Below are 20,831 nucleotides of genomic sequence, written 5' to 3'. Positions count from 1 at the left end.
AATGTCAGAATTTGTCACTAGGGCTGTGGCTGGCTGTGGGACCTTGGGAAAAGGGCTTCCTTCCCAGGATTACAGACATTTTGGTACTGTGGAGGTCCAGGTGAGCCCATTCACCTAGTGTCACCGATGACAGTGCCAAGCAAGCAGTACCACCCCTTAGAAAAGCAATTTGGGAGACCAGGGGAAGGCCATATGCTTTCATGTCCTTTTCTCATCCTTTGGTACTGATTGATTCCAAGTCAATTACCCAAAGGAAATAGAAAAGCTCTCTGCAGAAATGTGTGCACTGCAGTACTATTCATCATGGTGAAAACCTGGAAGCAAACTCAACACTGCAACCAGATGCAGATGGAGAATTACAGAGAGAGGCATCCACTGGCAGGGATCCCATGCTGTGGTTATAAAAAAGATTAAATTGTTGATGCTTGCAACAATTTAAACCAGTGTGAGAAAAAGCAGGAGAAAAAGCTACCTGGACTAGGATGGATATGTGGAAAAAGTATTGCTGCAAGGAACAGCTATAACAGAAAAGGGAACAATGATCATAATAGCTGTGTTGCTTGATTGGTGAAATTCGTAGGTGAATTCTTGAATTTTTTAAGATGTCCACCACTGTGACATTATTTTTCATCCAAAAATGCAATTAATAAGTGCTTTGTCTTAAGTAATGGTCCTCATGGCCCCTTCCAGAATTAATATCATTCGGTAATGTTCTGATTGATGCCTCACTAAGGACCTTGTCCAGCTAGATGGATGGCTTGCTGCCCAGATGCCACCTGCATTGCAGTGGTTGCTAGACAACATAGAGGTGAAGCCCGAACTCTTGATCTCTAAGCCAGTGTCTCTCCCATGCCCAGCCTTCATCGCTTGAGCTGTCTCTTATGGCTTCAACATCCCTACTTGGTAAACTAGTCAGAGATTACAATCAAAGAAACAAATTCTGATTTGTTTAGGAAGTAAAGGAATATATTAGAATATTCTTGAGTAGCCATATTCTTAACAAAAGGTCATGCGACAAGTTTAAGAGGTGGGAAAAGTCAGTGAACCAATGATGGTAAGAAACCAAGGACACAGCCAAGGTCACGCCAAGAAAATATAAAGCAATATCTACTGCAGTCACAGTCCCTGTGGGATCCTCCTGCCATGGGACCATTGGACTCTTGACCCCACTGCAACTGCCAAAATTATTTCCAGCCATCTCTTCATCTGAAATTCACCCCTCTAGACTCTAGGTCCTGATTAGGATCACCCTTTTAAGTCTTGGTCACATACTTGTGTCATAGCTGCCAAGGAGTAGCTGCTTCCGGGGTGGGAGTCTCAGTTTATCTCCTGCCAATACCCACCCAACAGTAGAGAAAGGGGTTCTTCCTAAAATAGTAGGGATTTTTTTGTGTTGGTTTTGTGTGTGTGCATGTGTGTGTTTGGGGGGAGAGGTAACCAGGGATTGAACTCAGGGACCCTCAACCACTGATCCACATCCCCAGCCCTATTTTGTATTTTATTTAGAGACAGAGTCTCAATTGCTTAGCACCTCGCCATTTCTGAGGCTGGCTTTAAACTCATAATCCTTTGTCTCTGCCTTCTGAGCCCCTGGGATTACAGGCATGCACTTCTGCACCCGGCCCCAAAATAATAGTCTGAATGGTAGCTAAACAGATAAACAAGGTAGGCTGCCCTTGGTCACTCCATTTTCCCACCACCACATCCTCCTTCTTACTCTCTACCTGCCTAGAGTCAAACCTGCCAGCATCACTCAACAGAAGAGTGATGTATTATGTAAATTTCTTCTTTGAAATATACACTTAAGTTGTGGGTTAATTCATTACAGGTTAAACTCAAGCCAGGAATTAAATGGCAAACAGCTGTTTGTATGGAACAGATCACTTCCATCTTATTTGAAATGCCTGTTGTCTTCTGAGTCATAGGCTGTTAGGAGTGGTTCTAGGTCATCATCATCATCATCATCATCATCATCATCATCATCAACAACAACAAAAACACTCAACATTCAGTTACAGAATCCACACTAGCACAGGAAACCACAGTTTCAGTATCCGTTCCATCTCCAGGGCCAGGAGCTGGACCCGTGTCTGAGTTTAGAAGCTCAGCCGTTGGGGTTCCTGTGGTACTCTCACCCTAGATACAGTATTGCCCATGGCCACTGAAGCCACCTTCCCCCACTGCCCAGACATGCTCCCTCTTCCCTTTTCTGGGTGCCTTGGTCCATTTGGGCTGCTCTAGTAAAATATTATTCACTCAATAGTGTATAAAAAATAAATTTGTTTCTCACAGATCTGGAGGCTAAGAAGTTCAAGATCAAGGTGCACTTAGATTCAGTGACTAGCAAGGGCCCTCTTCTTCATTGAATAGCATCTTCTAGTTGTGTCTTCCCAGGATAGAGGGATCCCTGGGGTCTCTTTTACAAGGGCACTAATTCTATTCATGAAGGTTCTACTTTCATAACCTCCTCACCTCCCAAATACTTCTGGTGCCATCACCTTGGGGGTTAGGATCTAAACGTGTGAATTTTGGAGGACCCAAACATTCAGACCACAGCTTTAGGTTTTCCCGAGGATGATCTCTGAGCCAAAACCCCGATATCCTTCTACCTCAGCCAAGCCTGACCTTGTGAGGACACTGAATCCACACCTCTCAAATCCGTTCTTTGACAGAGGGGCATGTGGACATCTCCCTGTTCCATGTGGCCCACTTTAAAGAGGAAGGGATGCTCCTGGAGAAGCCAAGCAGGGTGGAGCCACACTATGCAGTCCTGGAGGACCCCAGCTTCTCCCCGATGGGAATCTTGCTGAGAATGATCCCCACCGCCCTGTGCTTCATCCCCATCACCTCCACCACACTGCTGTACCATCAACTCCATCCCAAGGAGATCACCTCCTTCCACCTCTACCTGATCCCTAGTGACTGCTCCATTCAGAAGGTGAGGCTAAGAACCAAAAAGATAGGGCCAGGGTGGGCTGACATTGACCATGAGATGCAGCCAGAGAGACACCTAGAGGGATCCTCAACTGGGAATAAGGATGGGACTCTTGAAGGAACCTTAATGGGGAATAATCTTACCCTCTGCTCAGGGTGGACTAGTCTTCTGACACTCAAGTCCCCCCAAACTGGGTTCACTGCTCCACTACTCACCTCTAGATAACCTTTTGCAACCTGTTTCTAAGAGTCAAAAGGATAGCCAAATTGTCTCCTTTCTCTATTCTCCCTTCTTCTCTCACAATGACCTCTTTTCTACCCTGAACATAGCAGAGGCCAAGCTTGGGGCTATCTACGTGACAGTACTCTGCAGAAGAGGGAGGCAGAGGTGGTGTGGTCCCCAACACAAACCCACTGACATACCCATACACCATTCTCACCATATTCAGACCAGATTCTGTAGGGCAGATCTCCCTTACCCAATTTTCTGTATATCCCTCAGGCCATAGATGATGAAGAAAAGAAGTTCCAATTTGTGCGAATACATAAGCCACCCCCAGTGACCCCCCTTTACCTGGGATCCCGCTATACTGTGTCTGCTTCAAGGAAGCTGGAAATCATCCCCAAGGTGAGCAATCCGGATGTTTGCCCCTCAGTGAGTCAGAAGTCATGTTTAGGAGAGTGTATGGGGGCAGGTCTCAGGGCTCTCCCAGGGACTAGGTAAATTGAGATTGGGCAGAAAACAAGTGGGATTCAGGGTGAGTAAGAATGCTTCAAAGATTGAAAGAAAGGAAATTAAGGGAGGAAGGATCACATTTAGGATGGGGAGGATGATGGGGTTCAACCTGAGGGCACTGGGAAGTATTTGGACTACAGGGTATCAATGCCTTCCGGCCAAAATGCACCAGGAACACACCTGTAATCAAACACTCTGGGTTTATTACTTAACTGCAGCAGGAGAATACACACCATGGGAAATCATAGGGCATTTCAATAAAAGAATGTTGAAAAGAAGCTACCATATGGGCTGGGGTTGTGGCTCAGTGGTAGAGCGCTTGCCTGGCATGTGTGAGGCACTGGGTTCAATCCTCAGCACCACATATAAATAAATAAAATAAAAGGTCCATTGACAACTTAAAAAGAAAAAGAAAAGAAAGAAAGAAATTAACATAGCATCTGGGCCTCAGTTGAATAATTTGAGGAAATTTCTAAGGAAACAGATTTACTTTAGATTGGATATTATCAGGAAGCAGGAGAATTCTATGATTGAGCATCTCAATAAATCTTATCTCTAGGAGGGCAATCTAAAGAAAGCAATTATATCCAGGCATAGTGGTACATGCTTATAATCCAGGAGGATTGCAAGTTCACAATAAAATGGTTTTTAAAAAGGGCTGGGGATGTAGATCATTGATAGAGTGCCCCTGGGTTTAATCCCCAGTACTGAAGGAAGAAAGGAAGGAAGAAAGGAAGGAGGGAGGGAGGGAGGGAGGGAAAGAAGGAAGGAAGGAAAGAAGGAAGGAAGGAAGGAAGGAAGGAAGGAAGGAAGGAAGGAAGGAAGGAAGGAAGGAAGGAAGGAAGGAAGGGAGGGAGGACAAAGCAAGAGAAGGGGACACACAAAGGGCGTTTCATGGAACATTCTATCCCAAACAGGGCAAAGGGGTAATATTACAAAGGAATAGATGAGTGTAAGTCAACCTCATGGGTGACATGCCCACATCTGAAGATACGCCCTCAACTTCCTGAACCGGGACAATGCCCAAGTCACTATGAAATGTAGTGATCCATCAGAGCCTCTTGCTTCAGGAAGGAAGGTGTGGGTCATTCAGAGTGATTCCCCACAGAGAATGCAGTAAAAGAGATAATCAGTATCCTTAATGGGGTTGGGCCGGGCCAGGAAGGTATCAGGTAAGGAAAGACCTTACTTGCAGGATGAATAGTGACTTCTCACATGGCAACTCTTTGTCTCCTCAGGAATTGGAGCTCTGCTATCGGAGCCCCAGAGAACCTCAGCTTTTCTCTGAGTTCTACATTGGCCACTTGGGGTCAGGGATCAAGCTGCAAATCAAAAACAAGAAAGGTGGAACTGTAGTATGGAAGGCCCTGCTGAAACCAGGTAAAACCAGGACAAGTCTAGACAGCTCAGAAGTGGGGGAAAGAAGATCAGTGGGGGGGGGGGAAGGGGAGTTCATAATTCATTAAGGAGAATAGCCCAGAGAAATTTTGTGGCTTTTTCAAGTTATGTAACAGATGATATAACTGGAATTTAAACTCAAGTCCATATAACTTTAAGCACCCATTTTCTTTTTTTTTTAATTAATTTATTTATTTATTCTAATTAGGTATATATGACAGCAGAATGCATTTTGATTCATTGTATGCAATTGCAGCACAGCTTTTCATTTCTCTGGTTGTACACAATGTAGCATCACACCATATGTGCAGTGATACATATATCTAGGGTAATGATGTCCATCTAAATCCACCATCTTTACTGCTCCCATGCCACCTCCCCTTCTCTCCCTCCCCTTTGCCCTATCTAAAGTTCCTCCATGTTTTTCATGCCTCTCCCCTATTATGTATCAGCTTCCACTTATCAGAGAGAACAATTGGCCTTTGGTTTTTTGGGATTGGCTTTCTTCGCTTAGCATGATATTCTTCAACTCCATCCATTTACCTGCAAAATGCCATAATTTTATTCTCTTTCAATGCTGACTAATATTTCATTGTGTATATACACCATAGTTTCTTAACCCATTCATCTACTGAAGGGCATCTAGGTTGGTTCCACAGTTTAGTTATTGTGAATTGAGCTGCTATAAACATTGATGTGGCTGCGTTACTATAGTATGCTGATTTTTAAGTCCTTTGGGTATAAACCAAGGAGTGAGATAGCTGGATCAAACCAGCTATCTCACTCCTTGGTTTATACCCAAAGGACTTAAATTCCAGTTATATCATCTGTTACATAACTTAAATTCCAGTTATATCATCTGTTACATAACTTCTCTTTTCCAAGGAATCTCCATAATGCTTTCCATATTGGTTGCAACAATTTGCAGTCCCATCAGCAATGTATGAGTGTACCTTTTCCCCCCGCATCCTCACCAACACTTACTGTTGTTTGTATTCTTGATAACTGCCATTCTGTTTGGTGTGAAATGAAATCTTAGAGTAGTTTTGATTTTTATTTCTCTAATTACTAAAGATGTTAAACATTTTTTCGTATATTTATTGATCAATTGTATATCTTCTTCTGAGAAATGTCTTTTTAGCTCCTTAGCTCATTTATTGATTGGTTGTTTTGGAGGGATTTTTTTTTTTGAGTTATTTATATATCCTGGAGATTAGTTAAGCCCCATTTTCTCTCCAGTATACTGTTGTATCTCCACACTGGGGGGGGGGGTATTTATTTCTATGTTTGTTTGTTTGATTTTGATACTGGGATTGAACCCAGAGGCGATATACTACTAAGCCACATTCCCAGTCCTTTTTTATTTTTTATTTTGAGACAGGGTCTTGCTAAGTTGGTTAGGATCTGGCTACACTGCTGAAGCTAGCCTCCTACTTGCAACTCTCCTGTCTCAGCCTCAGGAGTCACTGGGATTGCAGTCATATGCCACCACACTGGGCTCCACACTGCTTTTGAAACAGTAGATTTTGACATCCATTGGGCTTTTGACAGAGTTCCTCATGATAGCTTGGATATGAAATGAGAGAGAGAAAGCACTAGACGGTTCTGCCATTGATGGATTAAACCACTTTTGCCAACCTTGCACCAACATTATATAGACCAAGATCAGTCAGTATTTTCAAAATACACAAGAGAAAATCAAATAATGAACTTTCAGGAGTAAAGAAAACTTATAGTTTCTTAGCCCAGCACCAACGTCCCCCAAAACCAAAATCCCATAATCAGTACTTTTAGGGACAACTAGCCCTTGTCAGTTGTCAAACAATGGTGATGGCACCACCTGGACTGACACACAGGCTCCACAGCATGGTGGAAAGGGGATAGGCTGGACTCAGCCTTGGCTTGGATACAACTACAGCGGGAGAAATAACCAGCCCCAGCCTCAGACCTGGTTTGAATCTCACCCCAGCATTTACTTGCTGGATAACCTTGGGAAATTACTGAACTTGTTTGAGTCTGGGGTTCTTCATCTGTAAAATGAGGATCAAAATGACCAACTAGTAGGATTGTTGGAAAGACTAAATAAAATGTTATCTGCCCATGCCTCAAGCCGTGGTCCTTAATAAATAGTAGCAATATTCTTCTTCTTTCTCATGTTAAGCCAACCTCTTTCTCCTATCTTACTTCTGTCCCTTGAAGCTCACAGAAGTCTACCTCCCTCCCCAGGGAAATGTCTTCAGATACTGGAAGACTGAATTCACGGCCTCCTTATGTCTACCCTTATGCAAGCTAAACATCTCCAGTTCCCTCTATCATTCTTCTTATACTTTGGTTTTTAATCCTGGGTCTCCCTGTCACCTTTCTCAATAGATGCTCCAGTTTGTGCATGAGTCAGGATTGACTCCAAGATTTCTGAGTCAAAATTGAGTATGAGGAACACCATCCCCTAAAACCCACCGCAGCATACAAATGGACCCAGTGCCCCCAGTACCACAGCCTGGGTCCTTGTACTCACTTCCCTACCCTTTGGGTCCCCTGAATTTAGGGTCTGCTCAAACTCTCAGACCTCATTCATGTAAACTGATGTGAACTGCCCCTTCCCCTCTATGGAATTAATTATTTAAGCCACTTCATTTGCTGCTGTTTTGCTGCTGCCTCTGCCACTGACTTTCCTATTAAAATTCACTCATTATTCCCATGTGCAAAGGTTTTGCTTGTTCTTGATTCTGACATCCTAATTCAGAACACACATATTCGGTCTGTGTGCATGGAAGATCAAACAAGTACAAAGAGAGTGTTTTTGCTCAGAATAAGATGTCAAATAGTTTAAGCTATATGGCAAGGGACTTGGCTAGTTCTCCATCACAGATTCAGTGCTGGCCAAGACAGGATAAAACCTTGAGTCTGAGACATTGAGGGAGAAATTGCTATTGCTCATTCCGATAATTTCTCTCTTTATTAGTCCATGATTATCCCCCTCTGAGTCAGTTTCCCTGACTGCCTAAGGAAGAGATTCATCTAGATAATCCCTAAAAGCCCTCCAGGACTTATTCCAGATTCTACCCCAATTGGTCTGTAGCTTGTTCTCAGAATCAAAGAATCTCAGAAGTGGGGAGTCTCAAGGTGTGCCATACATATTTATAACCTTTACGAATGCTTCTACATCTCTCTTTTCCTCCAGGAGACCTCAGACCTGCAGCCACTCCGATCCCTCCAGTCACCAAAGGTCAGTAACAACTGTCAGAGACCACAGGAGCCAGGTATAGCCCTAGGGTGTACTGTCTGGTCTTGGAGGAACTTCTCTTTGCAAGCCTCAGCAGGGATCTGATTAAAGAGTGATGCATGCCCAGGGCAGAGTTCCTCCCCATCCACCTTGCTCCTGCCCATGGAGGCCCTAGCACCCCCACCCTCTGCCACAATGACCCATCAGGAATCCTTCCTCCCCACTCCATCAGAATGCCAGGCTAGATGCTGGCATGAGGAAGGGCTGAGGTGCCTTGCTGGTGTCCAATGCCTTTCCAGAGGGAATATGAAGCCAGAGATGCAGATGAGATAAGTGACAAGAGCCAGAACTGTGGGATCGGGGTAGAGCTTATGGTGGGAGCCTTTCCTTGCTCTTTGCCAGCCTCACCTTTACTCCCCAGATACCTTGGGCTCACTGCACTTTGTGGACCGGCATCGGGAACAGCTGGTGGCCCGAGTGACATCTGTGGACCCTGTCTTGGACAAGCTGCATGGACAGGTGCTGAGCGAAGAACAGTATGAGAAGGTACGGGCAGAGCCCACCAAGCCAGGCCAGATGCGCAAGCTCTTTAGCTTCAGCCGGTCCTGGGACTGGGCCTGCAAAGACCAGCTCTACCGAGCCTTGAAGGAGATCCATCCTCATCTGATTGTGGAACTCTGGGAGAAGTGGGGGGGAGACTTAGGGAGTCTCTGACAAGCTCAACACCTGAAGTCTTGAGAGCTCGCAGTTGAGTCCTGGCTCTGCCTGATCCTTCTTTGGGTCTCAGTTTCTTCATCATTAATAAGTTATCATTTGAGTTTGCTGTCTAGCTATAAAGGGATGGATGATGCCCCCTGATGGACATTCCTGCCCTGAGATGCCTCACAGATCCCCAGACTACCTCCTTTGACTTTCACAGCCTACTGTCCAGGTGGGATAACAGCATCTCGGGGAATGTTCCTCTGAAGCTGGCGAGATTCCTGCAGATCTTGAAGAGCTTGGTCTTGGTCTTGGGGCCCCAGCAGCCAAGCCCAGAGCACTCCTTGTCCCATCCAGATGCACACAGAAGCAGGGAGGTCATGGGGCTGTTGGCCTCTGAGTTGAGACAATGGAAAAATGGACATGTGTACTTGGAGAGTGTGAATGACCTGTGAATAGGAGAGGGAATGATTTATTTTTCAGTTATTCTATCCAGCCGAACTCAGAGCTGGAGTTTCACCTAAAGTAATGACAGGGGAATTGCTGCCAGGGACTATCCCAAATCATCCCAAGATAGAGCTGGTTGGGGTTCCAAAGGAAAAATAATGCACTAAATGCCAGGGTGATCTTATCTAAAGCATTTATTATAGAGGGTATCAGCATCCTCTAGATGAAAATCAAGAAAAGGACATGTTCTATGCAGGCAGATCCATGAAAGAGGGTTGGGTCATAGAGTTCATGGAAATTCAGGAGCAGGGATAGTTTCTACATGTTTGCTCTCTCATTGTTTAATCTAGACAACTTTATCAGTACCTAGGAATGGCCAAGGCCACAGCTTGGGTTCCATCCTTCAGAGGAAAACATGCAGCTGGCCAGGTAACAGAGCAGTCAAGGTTATCTGTTTGACTTAGAAAAATAAAGAAAGGGGGGCAAGACTGTGGGCACCTCCCATTGTCATGTTGGACTTGGCTTTGATCTTGGTTCAAATGTTGTTTCTGAAATCTAGATGTATTCCTAGAGCCAGGAAAGATAAAGAAGGTGGCCTGGGGGGGCGGGGGATGGAGTCTAGGTTTTAGCTGAGAGATGTCCTCCTGTAGAAAGTGATGCCATGCCCTTCCACTGGGTTTAGGTATCACACTGCCCTGTGCTCCTGAAGCATCCTGTTTCCCTCTTGCCCATCAGACATGGCATCATCCATGCTACTTCATTGCTCATCTCCTTCCACTAAATAGTAAGCTTCCTGAGGGAAGGAGCCATGTCGAATGTGCTCATCAATTCCTTCCCGGTGCCTAGTATACTGCTTGGCACATGGGGAACTTATTAATAGGTAAATGGTAAAGGAACTTTCTCTAGATATCTCCCTTAGTTCCTTCCCTGAACCATCACATTATCCATGTGATGCCAGGGTCCACCTTACTAATCATCTCCAAGTTAATAGACCACCCATGACTCCAGTGAATGGTAATCTTAGAATTGAATCCACCAGAATATTACTCAGCCATAAAGAAGAATGAAATTATGGCATTTGCCAGTAAATGAATGGAACGGGAGATTATCATGATAAGTGAAATAAGACAATCCCAAAAAATCAAAGGAATAGAGGTTCACTGGATTGGAATGTGGGGCGGTGGGGGGGGGAATGGAATGGAGGGGTAGTGGGAATGGGAAACACAGTAGAATGGAAGAATGAATCGGACACAACTTTCCTATGTTCATATATGAGTACATGACCAGTGAAATTCCACATCATGTACAACCACAAGAATGGGAAGTATACTCCATGTATGTATGATATGTCAAAATACATTCTACTGAGAGACTCGTGTGTAACTAAAAAGGACAAATAAAAAATTTTGAAAAATAATAAAGTTCATGAAGCAAGAGGAAAAAAAAGAATTGAACCCATTGGTATTGTGACATTTATACAAAGGTTGCCTTTGACTCATGAGAGCAAAACTTCCCTCCCATTACCCCTGCCCAAGATTCAGAACCACAAGTTGATCTTATCGCCAACACACTTAAGTCCCCACCCCGTGCCCTTCCCATCAACTGTACAGTGGTGGGGCGGGTCTCTCTGGGTGGAGGGATCTCTTCCATGGTGCCCCTGACTTGAGGTTGTTCTAAGAGTGTCAGGCGATAATACATGTAGGTGCTCAGATCAGTGTCAAGCATATAGTTTGTACAGCAGTCCCCCCTTTTCTGCAGGGGATACATTCCAAGACCCCCAAGTGGAAGCCTGAATCTGTGGATAGTACTGAAGCTTATAATTATACTTTTCCTATACATACCTACCTATGATAGAGTTAATTTATAAATTAGGTACAATGAGAGATAAACAATAGCTGGGTACAGTGGGGCACACCTGTAATCCTAGTGGCTCAGGAGGCTGAGTCAGGAGGATCCCAAGTTCAAAACCAGCCTCCATAATTGACTGAAGCCCTAAACAACTTAGCAAGACCCTGTCTCAAAATGAAAAATAAAAAGAACTAAGGATATTGCTCAGTGGTTAAGCCTCCTAAGTTCAATCCCTAGCACAAAGCAGGCAGGGGGAACAACAATGATCAATAACAAAATAGAATATATGTGTGTGTGTAGATAGTTAAATGAATGTGTCCCTCTTTCTCAAAATATCTTATTGTACTTTGCCTTTTTCTTAAAGGAAGCTCTTTGTGGCTTCTCTTGGGCATATCTGAATTCTTAGCATCACTACTCTTGCACATTGGAGTCATTAAGGAAAAGGAGTTACTTGAACCCAAGGTCTATGACAGTTGGTCTGATAACCCAAACAGCTACTGAGTGACTAACAGGCAGCAGCATATGCAGCATCATGTGCACACACAAAACAGGGATGATTCACTTCCCAGACTGTACACAGAAGGACAGCGAGAGATTGCATCATGCTACTCAGAATGACACACAATTTAAAACTTAGGAATTGTTTATTTATGGAATTTTCCACTTAATATTCTTGGGATACATTTGACCTTGGGTAACAAACTGCACAAATTGAAACCATGTTGGGGTGGCTGGGAGGGACTACAGCAGCAATAAAGGGTAGGTACAATCTCTTGGCTTCCCTGCTCACTGGATGGGTGAGAGAGGTCAGCATAGCTCAACCACCCACAACTATCCCTACAGAGAATTTAATAAGGTTAGTGCATAAGCATAAAACAAATTGGAAAGGGAGGGATTCACACATGTGACATTAGTCCCAGCTGCCTCACAAGCATGAGCCAGAGAGATGCCACTTTCTGGACCCACTGATCTTCATGCTCAGGCCACACTGTTAACGAGTTCCATAAATTTGGTTGATTCTATCAGGATCCTCCTAATGGGATGAGAATGTCCCCGAATTTTTGTATGCCAGCTCTTAGATGTGCCCCATAATGGAAAAGGAGTCTCATACTTTGAAAAGGATGTTTTTACTTAAGATCAAGATAACTGTGGCTACTTTCTGCTGCTAACTGTATAAGACCCTAAGGCCTCTCAGGACCCTACAGCCAAGACTCTGTTCACTTCCAAAGACAAGAAAGCTATACATAATGAACTTGCTGCTTTAGATGGATTCCATATCAGTTCCCTGTGTCCACACAGCGTTTTATGTTTTCTGCTAAATGTGGCAGATTCAAAACTTGCATCTGAATTTGATTCCTCAGCTATCTTAAGGACAGGAGACCATATTTGTCTTAGACTTTGTTTCTTCTCTACATGACTGAAGGCCTCATAGAAGTCTCTCAGAAGCATAGAGAGATCAAACTATTTGCTTCTTTTGCCTTGCACTGCACATCACAGTTCTAATCTAGAGGAAGCTCTGAGCCACACCACCAGGAAGCTGCAGGTGGAGACTATTAGCTCAGGATCTGTCCAAGGAGCTGTCCTTCAAGTTGTAGCTCCCAGCTGGAGGTGCCACAGTTGTTGGGGCTGCAACACCAAGAGTCATTGAAGGCAGCCTCCAACTTCCTGCTGTGCCACCTCTGAGTGTCTGACTTGCAGGGAGACCCAAGTGTCTCTTGCTGACTTGCTGAAGGTAGAAGGGTGTTGAGAGCCACAGCCAAAGGGGCCCCAGCAAACTTCCGGCTGCCAGTTGATGATTGGCTCACAGCGGCCCCAGCAAACTTCCAGCTGCCAGCTGATTGACTCCTCTGAGGTGATGCTCATTGGGCTGTTTCCCCGCCCTTTCAGACCACAGAGCTGCTCATTGGGGGACTCTTTTGGCTCCGCCCACGTGACCCAGCCAATCAGCCTCAAGAACAGGAGGAGTGGGGGGATTGCCGGTGGTGGCAGTTGGGCTCTGAAGGTTTTCCTGAGGAGTTGTGTGGTTTGGTGTGTGTGTTCTAGAAATGAAGTTCGTTTCTTTTGACAAGTGGCTCCTGAATTGTGCCCAGCCAGACTGCGGCATTAGGGCATTTTCAATAGCTTTGGGATGTGTTCAAAGAGCAAGAGAGCACAGGTATCTTTGAAGTTCAACCAGATGTGTGAATACTGAAGTCTCTTAGCATGGCCCCCAACCCTGCCCTGTTTGAAAAGTGTTATGTCCAGGAGCTCATCTAATTCTAATGACAACCCTGTATCTCTCAGGATTCTCCAGAGAAACAGTATCAATATGATGTACAGAGAGAGAGAGATTTTTAAGGAATTGGCTCACATTATTATGGAGGCTGGCAAATCCAAAATTTGCAGGGTAGGCTAGTGTGGGGAGCCACTCTGAATGACCCACGCCTTCCATCTTGAAGCAAGAGGCTCTGACCGATGGATCACTACATTTCGAAGTGACTTGGGCATTGTCCCGGCTCAGGAAGTCGAGGGCGTGTCTTCAGATGTAGGTGTCACCCTTTGGGTTGAATTACACTCACCTGTCCCTTGTAATCCTGCAGCCGGCCTTCCTCTGTTATTCCCAGGAAATGGTCCCTGCTAACATCTCCTCCATGACCTGTCTGCTAGGGCTAGGGAGAAAAGGTCAGTTACAAACATGGCTATTTCTGCTACCATTTAACGTGCTGGGGAATGGAGCAATCGGGACATGTCCATTATATTCTGCCACTTGACTGCCCTCACATGAGGACACACACACTCATCAGAACATACAAACGTTACATATACCACCCACACAGCCAAGCTTTCCTTCATCCACACTATTTCAAAGATGCCCTGGCCCAATTTAATCCCCTTTTGTTATACAAAATAGCAAATAGTAATTGCCCTCTGCAATGAAGACATCCTCTAAAAATCCATGTTTCTGCAAGCAGGGGTGTAATGGTGGAGACATGACAGTTCCTCTGGAGGGACTGGGGGTTCTATTAGTTTTCCAGGGGAGTGGTTAACCTCAAGGCAGGAGTACTAGGATCACCCCAAGTATTTCCTACAGGAAATATGGACATTTCCCACATCAAAGTCATTTTTGTCAGATGGGTAAAATAGATGAGAGCAGACAATTATATGTAGGGCAAAATACAGATTCTGAAAAGAGCTGTTTTACCAGTTGGCTATATACCACTGGTTAAAGAAAATTAGAGCTTCTTGGAATTTGGTGGGTGCCACAGGAAATTAAAAACAATATATTTCAGGGTCACAAAAGGAGTAGAAACCTATAGTTTTTGACAAATTTATCTTCTTGGCCCCTTAGTGGGCAATGACAAGTTCCAGGAATCTCTACATTGGATGCATTTCCAGGTCTTCAATGACAGCAGGCTATTTGTCCAACTGAGGCGTGGGTGGGGACTCTGGAGCTAGTTTGCAAGGGGCTGAGTTCCATCTCCACCATTTATTTATTTATATATTTATTTACTGTTTAATGATATTAAATCATTAAAGCTGGGAATAGAAAACTGCCTCTAGGCTGTGATTGTTTCCCATTCTTTGTTGGTAAACTTCCTGTGGGACTCTAGGGAAGTTATCTAACATCTTTCTCTGCCTTGGTTTCCTTGTAAATCAAGGATAAAGATGAGAATAGTACTTGTGATCATAGGGTTTGTGAGGGTATGTCTTCAGATGTAGGTGTCGATCAAATATTACTCTGGATGTTTCTGTGAAGGTGATTTTGGAGGAGACTAATTTAACTTGGAGGACTTTGAATAAAGCAAATTGCCTTCCACAGTGTGGGGAGGCCTCATCCAATCAGTCGTAGGCCTGAAAAGAACAAACAGCTGACCTCCTTGAGTGAAAGGCAATTCTCCGGCCCGAGAAGGAGCACATCGGCCAGTTTGTCTTTGCCCTGGACACTAAGACAGCTATGGCTGGTGGTCTGATGATAAGGAAATTAGCTGCAGAGAAACTGAATATCCCTCAAGCACCATATCCGCTTGCAAAGAACTGCAAAAGGAAATCCAGTCCTTGCAAAGGACTCATTGAATCCTTATCCTAATTTCAACTTTAACATCTCTCATCAAGGGGATTATGCAGTGCTTACTACGGAACCTGAGCTACATGTTGGAATTGATATAACGAAGACTAGTTTTCCAGGCTGAGGTTCAATTCCAGAGTTCTTTCATATTATGAAAAGGAAGTTTACCAACAAAGAATGGGAAATAATCAGAAGCTTTAAGGCTGAATGGACTCAGCTAGATGTGTTTTATAGGAATTGGATGCTGAAGGGATTTGAATTGCAGCGGCTTGAATTTGATATATCTCCATTAAACTTGGATATAGGCCAAGTTTATAAAGAAACACGTTTGTTCCTGGATGGAGAGAAAGAAAAATAATGGGCATCTGAGGAAAGCAAAATATATGAACCCCATTTTTTTTTTTTGCAGTTCTTAGGAAATCCAGTGGATCTAGACACAAGGATGTTTCATCCCAAGATGATTCTATACCAACCCAGAGGCAGTTTACTATTCCCAGATTTAATGATTTAATATCATCTGCTGTTCCCATGAAAAATCCTTTATTTGGGGACTATTTTTGCTTCACAGAAGAAATTCCAATCCAAAATGGCACAAAGTCATGACAAGATTCCCTACATAATAAAGGGAACTGAAAATTGTAATCTTCCATATTCGCAGAAAAAAATATCAATGCCCGATGGTATCAAATTTTATTTCACAAAACAATTTTTTAAAAACTGAAAACTTTTACTACTAAAAAAACAGACTTCTTGGGGCTGGGAATGTGGCTCAAGCAGTAGCGCGCTCGCCTGGCATGCGTGCGGCCCGGGTTCGATCCTCAGCACCACATACAAACAAAGATGTTGGGTCCGCCGAAAACTAAAGGAAATAAATATTTTAAAAAAGACTTCTGGAACAATACGTTTACTTACCTCTTCCAGTCAGAAACTGCATTGAATTGATGGAAAAAGGCTGGCAGAATTTTACATGTTCATTATAGAAAAAAAAAATAGTGCAAATATGGAATAAGGAAACATTTGGATCCCATCTTTCAGAGATAAATTACTCTTTAACTCTGAGTTATCTTTCCAGACTTTTTTTGGCCATTGAATCCATGTTAACTTTTTTTTTTTAATGGGAAATACTGTTTTGTACATTTTTTAAAACTCTTCATAATACCTCTGTTATATAAACTTTTAGCGGTTCTAAGGATTTTTTATTTTTGGCCTCAACTTATTGATTTTGCCTTAGGCTCATCCCACTCTCCAGCATAATGCTATAACTTCTAGTCTTATATCTTCCTAAAATTGCATCTACAAGGCACGAAAGACCATTTTTCCTGTAACATTTATTTTATGGGTGTGGAAGTTTTCTCCTCTTAGCCTCCAAATGATTTCCCCTCATTTTCCATCAACTCAGATTTAGTCATAGAGAAAGCTAGCATCTGACATTCTTTTGGCCTCTGTTAGAAGTAGACCCTGTTGGAAAGGAAAATGCTAAAGGAGGTTTGGGATTATGGCATTGAGATGAAGCCCACTACTTGGCATAAGAAAGATGTGCCATAATGAACTTATTTTTCTGTTGTTAGGCATTTTTGATTGTCTGCATTATGTTACTGTAAGTGGTGCAGTGAATGTCCCAGTACATTTTGAGGCACTTGCTTAATTATGTCTTTAAGAAACTCTTTAGAGGGGCTGGGGTTGTGGCTCAGCTGTACAGTGCTCAGCTAGCACATGTGAGGCCCTGGGTTCGATCCTCAGCACCTCATGAAAATAAATAAATAAAATAAAGGTATTGTGTCCAACTACAACTAAAAATTAAAAAAAAAAAAATTAAGTTTTCAGAAGTGGAGTGACTGATCCAAAGGGCTTAAACATTTTTAGAGTTTTGGTAAGTATTACCATATTGTTCTCCAAAAAAGCTGTCCAATTTACACTTCCATTTAGTACAGTATGTGTGACCATGCCTATCTGTATACTCCCTGGTAAACTGTAGGTATTATCTTTTATTTTTTTCCTCCATATTTAATCTTTGTCAGAATAACTGAAGAATGTTGTATTATTTTTTAAAATTTGTATTTCTTTCATTACAAATGGGGTTGATAAAAAAACATTACGGGTTATTTGTATTCCTATTTTTTAATGATCATCTTGTTCATTGTCTTCATCTGTTTGTTTGGTTGGTTGATGCTGGGGATTGAACCCAGGGCCTTATATATGTAAGGCAAGCACTCTTACCAACTGAGCCTTCATCTGTTTTTATTTTAGTAAACAGGACTTAATTTAAAAAGCGAACATAATATATTAAGATGCCAAGACCATCATATCAATGACAGAATCTATCATATGGTTGTAGTGCATGTCTTGGGAAGTTAGTATTGTTATTGTTAAATATCAAGAAATAATTTCATTGTTTCTATTACTAACATTGAAAGTGGTATGTAAACTGTATAAGAGTAGGTATTTTTGTTAATTAAAAATCTTGGAATGTTTTATAACTTTTTAAATTTTATTAAGCATGCTCATTTATTTTTTTTAAGATTTATTTTTTTTGAGAATTTTAATATTTATTTTTTAGTTATTGGCAGACACAACATCTTTGTTTGTATGTGGTGCTGAGGATCGAACCCGGGCCACACGCATGCCAGGTGAGCACGCTACCGCCTGAGCCACATCCCCAGCCCAAGCATGCTCGTTTATTCCAAGCATAATAAGTAATGTGTTTAAAAAAGATCAAGTAGGGGCTGGGATTGTGGCTCAGCGGTAAAGCGCTCTCCTAGCACGGGTGGGACCCAGGTTCCATCCTCAGCACCACATAAAAATAAAGGCATTGTGTTGTGTCCATCTACACCTAAAAAATAAATATTAAAAAAAAACACCAAGTAGCATCTGTAAAACAGAAAGTATTGTTATCTCTAGCATGAGTGTAATGATGATATGAAAAAACATTTTTTCTTGTCACTATGATAATGAAGTGATTAATACTTTTAAAAAAATCATTATTGTGTTCCTACTAATACAATATATTCAGCTCCTTATTGTTAGAACAAAGAGTCTAGGATGGATGCAAACTTCACAGATCATGTCAGCCTTTATTCAGGAACGGGACTACACCTACAGGAATGGACCCACTTTCCTGGTGGAAAATGAGCCCCAGAACAAAGGAAGGGACTGGGCTTATGTAGGTTATACTGAGAGGTGAATTAATTAATGAGTATGTCAGCTTGGGCACTCAGGAATTTGGGATCTCTTTTATTGGGCAAAATGGGAGGGAGTCTAGGGTCAGCAGTCAGTCTCTGGGACTTATCTTACTACACCTGATGGAGGCCCTGGGGTCAGTGGTTGGTATCTGAAAAGGATTAATGCTTTGTCCTCTTCCCAGAGACTGCCTTTCTAGGTTTGATGGACACCTCTTCCCCAGGGTTTGTTTTATCACCAGGAATGAATGAATTGGGAAAGGATCAATGCTCTCAATGTATGGCTTTCCTTCTCACTCCCCTTTTCCCAGGTCTCACTATTTGGGGGGGGGTGTCATTTTTCATATATACTACTTATTAGAACATTAAATTTGTGTCTATCAGCCCCTGTCAATCTAAGGTTCAAATGGGGCCCAACAGATACTATAGGGTATGAACTCCCCTGCCCCAACCCTATTCTGAACTGCATTCCTCAGTGAGCAAATGGCAAAGCAGCATATTGAGTAGACAGGGCACTACAATTGAGGAATATATGGAAGATGTTAGACTTTAGACTGATTAATAGGAGACAATACAGAGGAACAGTACAGGGAGGTGCCAAGCTCTCAGGGCAAGATAAGGGAAGGCAGGAGAAGGCCTATTATTAGGAGAAAAGAAGCAGGAATGTGGCAAGAAAGGATGAGCCCAAATACTGATGGGTCATTCATTAAAAAGCAGAGCCGGTCCTGAAAGGCCAGCCCCTTCGTTGCCCTAGATTTTCCCTGTTGCCTTTGGTCCAAGAGGTACCTTGTCCCCTTGAGAAGAGGCAGTTCCTTGAAAGTCACAGTATGACCATGTTGTAGGGACAGACTAGTCAGGACACCAGATAGGAAACCAGGAAGCAGGGCTGGGGCTGGGGCTCAGTGGCGGAGCGCTTGCCTAGCATGTGTGAGGCACATGATTCTCAGCACCACATATAAATAAATTTAAAAAAAAAATAAAGATCTATTGACAACTAAAAAAATATATTTAAAAAAAAAAAAGAAAACAAAAAGAAAAAGAAACAGGAAGCAGGCTTATTTGATTGCAACCAGGTTCAGAAGGCAAAGTTTTCACTGCAATCAATCAATCCCCCTGAACCCTGAGTTCAGGCAGTTTCAGAACTTTATACCCAGTGTGTAAGGGGAGGGGCTCAGAAGTTCACAGTATGCGGAAGTTCACACAAAAGCAGCTCTTTATTTCACTGTTCTAGGCAAATTAACCCTTCAAGGACAGTCAGAATGACAAGGGAGAGCTTCTTCTCCCCTTTCTTCTCTCCTCCTGCCAGTTACCAAGGAGCCCAATTAGTAACATCTTCTCTTCTCTCTGAAATGTAAACATCTCTGTGAAGCTCCAGGCCCTAAGGCCTCTGGCCCAAGAGGCCTCATTAAAAAATCTGTCTTCCTTATCACACTCAGCATTTGCAAACACACTTCCCACTTGAAATCTTTTACAAACTAATATGTATATTGTTACTATACTAGAAAGTCCATAAATATTTGTGGAAAAACTAGTAAAAGGGCATTCAGCACCTGGAATGCTAATCTCTTTCAGGCCCCTGGCCAAATTTATTAATTTTAAGATAGAGCAACAGGAAATGAGAAGCTTAAAACTACAGTTGAACTCTTTTGCAGAGATCCTTTTGCTGATAGTCCTGAGATCAATTATGGTGAAGCTTTCTGGAGAAGCTTTATTAAGATTTTCTGTGGAGGAGGGGGGTGCCACTACAACCAGGGAAGGAATTCCTTCCTTTACTCAAAGGCTCAGCCTTTAGGAGTGCAAAAGGGCTCAGCTGATCAATGCACAGGGAACCAAAGCTTTATTGCTTATTCCCCCAGAGGACCATTTCTACACCATATGGATATAAACAGCAACATTCACAAAGCCTCTGGCCTCTAACTGGAGCAGCATCACATGCATTCATTAAGGATTCCCCCAGCACAATGGAGTGACTGGCTAGTAATATCCCCCTCCCCCGCATAAGCAAATCCAAAGATTGCATCCTCACTACTTCCTTGGCCAAACAAGAATATACATAGTGCACCATTAGCATCTATTACAGGGCATGTGCTAGTCCAAGTTTGCTGCAGGCAAGCAATGAATGGATTTTCAAGCAGCGATACACTTTAAAAAGTTGTATAAGTCATCCCTTCCCCCCATTCCTCCCACCCACCTACTAGTTTTTTCCATTAGGCCTGCCTTTCTCCCTTTGAGCATGTTTGAGCCATTCACTCCATAACTTTTCACCTTAACAATTTTAGTACTGAATAGGTCTCTTAGATTTCAATATCCTTCCCATGCCTGTAA

At 43.0% G+C, this 20,831-nt stretch overlaps 1 protein-coding gene and 1 pseudogene across 3 annotated transcripts in view; both read left to right on the top strand.

The window, feature by feature from the left end:
* The window catches only part of Nlrp1 (NLR family pyrin domain containing 1), a 42,555-nt gene extending 31,744 nt beyond the window's left edge, over window positions 1-10,811 (top strand). For 2 of the 3 annotated variants that reach the window (XM_048798377.1, XM_015506000.2), the window contains exons 13-17: window positions 2,673-2,938; window positions 3,437-3,562; window positions 4,909-5,050; window positions 8,250-8,294; window positions 8,713-10,811. In XM_048798377.1, the coding sequence (XP_048654334.1) occupies window positions 2,673-2,938; window positions 3,437-3,562; window positions 4,909-5,050; window positions 8,250-8,294; window positions 8,713-9,005 (872 nt within the window). In that variant the 3' untranslated portion in view covers window positions 9,006-10,811. The remainder of the gene's footprint in view (window positions 1-2,672; window positions 2,939-3,436; window positions 3,563-4,908; window positions 5,051-8,249; window positions 8,295-8,712) is intronic. The other variant, XM_048798378.1, reaches the window with a different exon arrangement.
* Window positions 10,812-13,698: 2,887 nt separating this feature from the next.
* LOC107159405 lies at window positions 13,699-16,073 on the top strand (annotated as a pseudogene).
* The last annotated feature ends 4,758 nt before the right edge of the window (window positions 16,074-20,831 follow it).

The sequence above is a fragment of the Marmota marmota genome, unplaced genomic scaffold, assembly GCF_001458135.2.
Source record: "Marmota marmota marmota unplaced genomic scaffold, marMar, whole genome shotgun sequence".
Classification (NCBI taxonomy): domain Eukaryota; kingdom Metazoa; phylum Chordata; class Mammalia; order Rodentia; family Sciuridae; genus Marmota; species Marmota marmota.
The sequence above is the reverse complement of the archived record's forward strand: the minus strand, read 5'-3'. Positions and strand labels throughout refer to the sequence as shown.